Raw genomic sequence first — 8,051 nt, 5'->3', positions numbered from 1 at the left:
AAAGGAGCAACTAGTTTGGGCTAATCTAGTTTATGGCAGTACCAAAGGATGAGCATGATTGTGAGAGATAGCTAACTGCAACAAGTACAGCTGATCGAATACCGCTGAGGGCTCTAAATGTTACCTCTGTAGCTTGTCATATAATATCATACTTGTGCAAATCAATGAGCATGGAAGCTGTTGAAGCAATGGAAGCCATTGTTACAGTCCTACAACCCTACGGCTGAGCATTGCTGTAATTAGATACGAGAAGTAATCAGCTCTCAGCCTGTGAACTCAGCAAACACGCTATGAAGAAGCGGTCAAGCTGCTTAGCACCATGTAATATGAGCATAGGAGTTGGCTGACACCTCAAGGCACAATTAATGACCTCAGCTCACCCGCAATAAGGAAACACAACAAGCACTATCGCCCCCTTCCGAAATGAACATCATATGATTTGGGCCATAGTCGAGAGTTCAATGCTAAAGAATCATCAAATCTATGATATGCCATAAAACTCTTATGATTTTCCATATGACAGGCAGTAATCGGGCATATCAGTCTATCTACTTCAGGTCATAAAGCAAATACATCTTGAAGTGAAATCAATGAACAGACACTGATATCAGGAACACCGGAGAACCTGAGCATGAGGTACAAAATATGGTGAAGTATCTGTTGTTTTCATCAAATGAGTTTACTACAAAGTACTAACTCAGCCATTCACTGCACTGCCAGCAGACAGCTTCAAGGTAATGCTGACAGTGAACATAAAGCTTTAGGTAGCGCTGCAGACGAGACTAGTGACAATAAAACTTCAATCCCTTAGGGAAGGGGGTTTGTTGAGTTTGAGAGTTGTAAGCTTGAGAGTACCTTCCCACTACATTTTATAACAAAAATAATCTGGCACCCTGTTTTAGAAACAACTATAAGAATTTTGGTCACAACATATATGATTAGCAGAGAGTTTTGTAGTTAGTGCAGTCATGATAAGAAAAGTAGGTATTTTATAAAAGGAATATTACACTAGAAATATGAGTTGAGTGGATACAAAGTATAAAAGTGTCAAAGAAATACATGAATCATGCGAGCAATCACAGTCAGCTAGTAAAGTTAATACGCTTCTCTCATTCAGTGATCAGCACAGTTCTGTACTTAGGTGAGGCGATTCCTCCGGCCAACCTGACGGTTGCAGTTGGAGCAGTAGTGAATGACATCCTTGCAGGCAGGCACGCAGAATGGTATGAGACAACATGGCCACAGGCTGCAAAGTATTCACAATAAACTAATCTCGTAGAACCTAACTGGGTGATTACATTCTATGGAGAACACCTTTTAAAGACCGACAGCATTACCATTTTTGTATCTCTAACTATCTCTAACTATTTGTTACAAGCCAAACTCAAGAACGCTTAAATAAAACTCAAACCGTAAGCCTACAGGATGACTCATTGTATGCTTATGTAGTCCCTAGTCGGGCCATGACAAGCATGCCCGTACTGAGCTCATATCAATTAATGACCACAGCTACAGTGGTGTGCATAAACTTGGAATCACATTGTTTTGTGCACTCTATATCGAATGGATCTTCCATTTGCTTTCTATTTTCCCCGCCAATTATGATGCCATGCCAGATATTATATATCAATCTGATCAGCAGAAGATGTGCTTTCAAACAATGCATTGATTGATTTAACACAATCATTTCTGAGTGAAATGATCATCAACATCATCACTCCTGAAGAGCTCAGAAAGTTGGTAAACAGCATGCCTCGACGGTGTCAGATGGTGATCAAGAACAAGGGCTGGCCAATAAAATACTAATGCTCAGCTCAAGACACCTTACCAGTCCTTCTGAAGACCAACAATAACCCAACGGCCCTTTTCAGGGCCACCAATTTGTATAAAAGAGTTTGTTTGTATCCTATTTTATCAATTTTCACTAACAACATTCATAGCCTGCAATAAGTCTGCCTTTCGGTAGATCCACCCCAGCGATAAAAATCTGAGAATATTTTCGAATATTTGGCATCATCTTGTTCTTCAAAATTTTCCCTTTCAAATGATATATATATTGATGGGGTTGAGGCACTTAACTCCAAATAATTTCTTAGACAACAGCATATAAACATACATATTTGAAGATTTAATTGGTGATTCCAAGTTTATGCACACCACTGTATGTGTAAATCTAGCGTTAGCAATTATTGGAACTCACAGAACAATGAACAGGACTCCCACTATCAACCAAGTAAGTAGTCCGACTTCATAGTCAAGCCTTGTCACCATTTGTGCCTGGCAATGCGGGCAGACCATAGTAGTTGGGTGCTCTCCAAGTGTCTGTACGGCTTGTTGAACATACACTGTGCCAGCGGCCGGAGCTTGAGTAACAATCACTGCAATGCAGAGTTAGGAGGTACTTGAGGCTGTAGTTTCTAACAGAGGACAGCTCAGAGAACAAGCTGGGGCAAACTTACCTGGCTGGCCGGGGTACGCTTGCTGTGGGTACGCGTGTCCTGCTGGTGGATAAGGCTGCGGCTGCGCTTGAGGTGGATAAGGCTGCTGCTGTCCCTGTGCCGGGTATGGATGACCAGTTGGACCAGCTACAGTCGCATTATATGCGGGTGGAGCTGCAAATAGTATGTAATGCTCACCGATAGCTCAGGAATACTACGCTTAAACACGCAAAACTATACTTTTGATCCCCCTCACAAAATAATCTAAAAAAGCTTTTCATATAGCAACCCGTTACTGGCAAGTAGCCTTGTTAGCTAACTTGTTGAGAATCTTTGTAGTCTCATAAACTACTGGCAATACAAGAAACGTGTAAAATATTGATTTGTGTTTATCTATTGGAGACAGCATAGTTTCCCCAGTAGATATCAACGGAAAATAGTTGCTAGACTTGTGAAAGCCAGCAGTTGTAAGTATTCCATGCAACTGTAGACATCGCTCAAGATAGGAATTGTTATTCTTTTGCTAATTGTTTCTATCAGTGCTGAAAAGTGCTGAAACTTTTATTAAAGGGAAATCATATTAAAGCTGAACGACTAGAAATGCACCCGTGAAAGCAGATGAGGTGAAATAATAGAAGGATAAATAGGCATGGCTAATGACTACTACATCTATATATACATGTATATAATATATATATATATATATGAATCTCAAAGTTTGTGTGTGTGTTTCAGTTTGTCCAACTATAGCTATTAACATTTAGGAATGAAATATCCGTTTCATGCTGGATTTGATCTCGGAACCTCCCATTCGCCAGACAAATATCTTACCAATTAAGGTGCGCTTTTTTGATGGATTCATTAGGCGATATATGGGTGAAAATGTGGGTGAAAATATGCTATCGCTCTCTCTTACGGCGCAACATAATTTTATGCTTGCTCTAACAGCTCTTACTGATAAATGCTGTAGATAACTAGCTTACTCAAATTAGACATTGGTAATGTGTCAGGCTAATGGCAAGTGGCAGGCAACTACATTACCTGTCACTGTTTATAAGCTGATTTTTAATACTATGCAAAGCCGGACAATGCGCTTGACTCTTCTAAAGAATAAGAACATATGCAGACTGAACTTGCCACAACAATACCTACCTGCGGGATCAGTTGGTGGTTTGTCCATCTTGTTTCCAAACAGATAATTCACTCTGAACTGACTTTAGTCTGAAACAGTAAGCAGCTTAATGAGAATACAGCCAGCGCTGGAAGACGTTTAGCATAACTACATCACTATTACTACTTCCATCAATTGGGGTGGTATATTGCCCAAGTAATGCAAGATAAAAACAGTGTGCATCATTCAAATATAAAACAAATGCATACTAGATGTGAGTGGCTCTAGATTTGCTAACGACAAATTTGTTTTTTGAAACTAGGGTATCCAAAAGCAAAATTTAGTAGTACTATGAACATGTAAAACTGAGTACTTCACTACATATATATATATATATATATATATATATATATAATATACAATGCCAGTTATGTCATAAGTTCAATGTCATAGTTTTATTTAAATAAAGGAGAACGGATGTTTACGGTGATTTTGCCAAAATTCTATTGGCCGAAAACACATATGTCAAAAGGCCATTTGTCGAAATTAAAGCCTGTCGCCAAAGCGTGGAATCTTTGTCAAAAATTTAGGATATTAGTCTACAACTTACGTAATTTAGTTGAAAATAATAACATTGGACAAGATATTACTCATTATAATATTAATAGTAAGTTTTTACCTGCTACCTATATTTATATTCACATTAGTGTTCGTTTAGTTTTGCAATTTGCACTAGCTCTAACAGCTAAACATATGCTATGATATAATTGCTGTAGGCCTACCATAAAAATACTTCACGCACAATTTTGAGACGCATGCAACTTATTTTTTATATAAAGTTCTGCAGCATATGGGTTTAATAATATATACATGCATAGCATATGGTTTGCTCTGTTGATTCAAGGTCCAAGTTGCTATGCAAAATTTGGTTAGTTAAAAGCTACCACAACTTCCCCGACACGCATGTTTGTTAGTTTCATGGGCTGCATATAGTGAAACCTTTTGAGATGGCATAAAATTTTGTGATGTTATGGCAAGACGAGTACTGTTTAAGATTTATAGCAAAATGATAGTGTTACAAGAAAAGTATTTTCAATGATTTCGACTAATAGTCTATGAATTTGACCAATAGCTTGTTGGCAACAACGGTTTCAACCATCGTCTTTTTGACAAAACCTCCATTGACCGGAGTAGCTTATGCTCCAACTGGTTCTGTTGGACTGGACAGAAAACTGTCAATATTGGTATCGAAATATGGGAGTCAACCACAACATAATAGTTAGCATTCACATCAATCTGACTACTAATCTACAAGTATGAAATTGTATGTATATTCTATCCCATTTAACCTCTATTTTAGAAATTTGGTCATAAATGTCATAAATTCAAACTGCTCGTGGGTATGATTGGATTATGATTACTTACCCAAAAATAAAAGAAAAATAAAAGCCAGATTTAACCAAATTTTTTGTGAATCTTCATGAACCTCAAATAGTGAATATGACAATATGTGGCCCAATATACGATTATTAAGGATATTTCCTTACCTCAATAAGTAACTACGTAACCTAAATGCGTCATGGATATTGTATACATTATATACAAAAACAAAAATGATTAGCCTAATCTGATTAGATCAGCTTTGAATTAGAGACGTAATTCTTAGCTATGACAACTGCTCATTTTTGCTTTTAAAGCTATTAATATAGTTTTACTTGATGCGAAAAGAATACAAAAATACATTGAAAAGCCCCTTTGGCTCCCTTGATTATATACAAAATCTCCGTGGCATTAGATATTGTCATTAAAAATAAAACTTCCCGTCATATCCTCAAAAAATGTACCGTAAAGTTGATATTGACCTGTTCCAAGACACACTATGGTCTACTCAAATCAAACTGCATGAGACGACCGGTGTCAATGAAATGTGGAATCTCTTCTCAACCAAACTGAGGAAAGCAGATGAAAGGGCTGTCACAATGCTCACCTCAAAACGGACACTTCCCAACCAACCGTACTGGTTTAATAAACATGCCATCAAATTGGTTGTAAAACCTCGAAAAACGTAGAACAAATATAAACGCACCACTGATCTCTTCTATCTTATCAAGTATAAACAGGAAAGACGACATCATGAAACTGAACTTTAAACCATTGAGCGAGATTATGTAGGTGATAAAGTATGCAAGCCACTGGAAACTGGTAACAGTAAACCTTTATATCGCCATCTGAAAAGATCCCAAAGAGTGACAAAGCTGTCTATCACATTGCTCACTGCACATAACTCTCACAATAAAGACCCCGGTGAATGTGCCAATATTCTCAATAACTTCTTCAGTAATTAATTTTGCAAGCAACATACTTGACAAGAAAACAAAAATTATACCGCTTGCTCAGCAAGTCAAATAGAGATATGCACTGAAGGGGTTATCAAACTTCTCCAGTCAATAAAAATGGGAAAAGTCCTGGCCCGATGATATCCGTAAAGAAGACCTTGGTAACGACCCGAGCATGACTGCTAAGTTCCAAACCGTCACACTTAAAAAATCACTATCAACTTCTAAGCTTCCATCTGACGAGAAACTAGCTCATGTCACTCCTCTACACAAACGTGGACCATCGGATCAATCCAATAATTACAGGCCTATTTCTTTCACTAGTATACCCTGTAAACTACTCCTCGTACACATTGTACTTCATCACTTAAACATTGTTCTAGATAAAGTACTACACAATCAGCAACACGGTTTCCGGAAGGGACTGTCCTGTAAAACACAACTGTGCAGATCTTTCCATGAGATAGCTAAGATAGTAGACGAAGGAAGTACTGTCCATGCACTAGTTTTAGATTGTGCTAAAGCTTTTGGTAAAGTACCACATGAACTGTTGATGCACAAACTAGCAAAGATATCTGACATTAGTGAGCAAACAATTATGTGGATCCATGACTTTCTGATGAGCCGTAAAAGTCATGATAAAAGGAAAGCAATCCAATAAACTTTCAGACACCTCGGGAGTGCCCCGAGGTTTTGTGTTCGGGCCGATCTTGTTCCTAGCATATACATTGTATATATAAATGATCTTCCGGATGCTGTCAGGTGCAATACTAGCCTATTTGCTGACGATACATTAATAAATCAAGCAGTCAATACAATTCAAGAAAAAATTGACTTCCAACGTTACATAGATGCCTTGCAGGCCTGGTCATCTAAGTGGTGTATGTCATTTAATGTAAGCAAATGCGATTATGGTGTTCAATGGTAATACATTGTCTCCGTTGCCAGACTATGGTCTAGGCAACTTTCCCCTGAGCATAGTCGTAGAGACCAAATACCTTGGTGCGATATTGCAATCAGACTCGAAGTTCCACTTGCATATACAACATAAAATATCAAAAGCCAATCGCCAACTTGGCATGGTCAAACGAGCACTCAATCACGCTCCAGAGAAGGATCAACTTTTAGCATATACAAGTCTGTGCAGGTGGCATGTTGAATATGCAGGCTCAGTATGGGACACACCGATCAAAAACTGGTTCAAGACATTGAGCTGGTACAAAATAGAGCTATAAGATATATAGGCCTATATCCAACGTAAAAGGAGGAAACAGTATTACTGCTGCGCATGAAAAACTTGAGATTGACACACTTGCTAATAAACGCACAATAATAAGACATGCACTCTTACATCGCATTCTATCTCATGAAGAGAACCACACTACACTGTCCAGTTCTTACAATGCACTTATACAAACCCGGCCTATAGATACGGTCTCTGCTCGAGCCATAACAAGAGGAGAACATTCAACAATATACGCCAACAAAAGCAGTGTACCATAACAGCTTCCTTCCACAAACTGTCAGATAACTCAAGTCAAAGATTGCGCACTAACTGCATAACACTTCTACCACAACTTTTTCTAAAACAACATTTCTAACACAACTTCTAACTCAACACTTCTAACACACTGCTACAAAGCCTAATCGCTATGAGACACATACTGTTAAACGCTGACTAATGACTTTATTTTATGAGGCGCACCACTTGTTCATGCTTTAGTGTGTCCGAAAGAAAAAGAGTCAAACGACGTCAAAATAAAATATCAAAGTATTTAACAGTGATTTTACTCATTTTAGAGCTCTATTTTTTATACTTCAGCAGAATAACCAATGTTTATCGTGTTTATAGAACTAATAATAGATAATAGACTTTATTCCCCCATAGAATTGATATAGCATATATATATATATACACACACGGGGTTGACTTACCACATGAAATTTTAATCAAAACAAAATCTGCACTTTGGTTTATTAATATCTAGGTCGAGACTACTACCAAATTAGTTGAGTAAAGAACATTATTACTAAAGGAGCGCTAGAAAGACATGTCCACTCACCGCCAATGACCAACAAATTATCATCAGTGAACAGGTTCGGGTCACGCCGACGAATGACGCAAATATAATTACTTTTGCAGAGACTCACGCAAACGTAGTACAT

At 38.0% G+C, this 8,051-nt stretch overlaps 1 protein-coding gene across 1 annotated transcript; it reads right to left on the bottom strand.

The window, feature by feature from the left end:
• Positions 1-852: 852 nt before the first annotated feature.
• On the bottom strand, positions 853-8,037 carry LOC137389507 (lipopolysaccharide-induced tumor necrosis factor-alpha factor homolog). The gene is made up of 5 exons (XM_068075522.1): positions 7,949-8,037; positions 3,591-3,659; positions 2,460-2,612; positions 2,201-2,378; positions 853-1,246 (listed from the first exon to the last, which is right to left on the bottom strand). Exons 2-5 carry the CDS (start codon positions 3,616-3,618, stop codon positions 1,138-1,140), a joined length of 468 nt encoding a protein of 155 aa, XP_067931623.1. The 5' UTR covers positions 3,619-3,659; positions 7,949-8,037; the 3' UTR covers positions 853-1,137.
• Positions 8,038-8,051: the final 14 nt, after the last annotated feature.

The sequence above is a fragment of the Watersipora subatra genome, chromosome 3 (genome assembly GCF_963576615.1).
Source record: "Watersipora subatra chromosome 3, tzWatSuba1.1, whole genome shotgun sequence".
NCBI classification, from domain to species: domain Eukaryota; kingdom Metazoa; phylum Bryozoa; class Gymnolaemata; order Cheilostomatida; family Watersiporidae; genus Watersipora; species Watersipora subatra.
This window is presented reverse-complemented; position numbering and strand designations above follow the sequence as displayed.

Excerpts from the sequence above, each read along its gene's own strand:
- LOC137389507 (XM_068075522.1), bottom strand. The coding sequence starts at position 3,618 with ATGGACAAACCACCAACTGATCCCGCAG. Across the intron at positions 2,613-3,590 it reads ACCACCAACTGATCCCGCAG|CTCCACCCGCATATAATGCG; the intron begins GTAGGTATTGTT and ends TACTATTTGCAG. Across the intron at positions 1,247-2,200 it reads GGAGTCCTGTTCATTGTTCT|CCTGTGGCCATGTTGTCTCA; the intron begins GTGAGTTCCAAT and ends AATACTTTGCAG.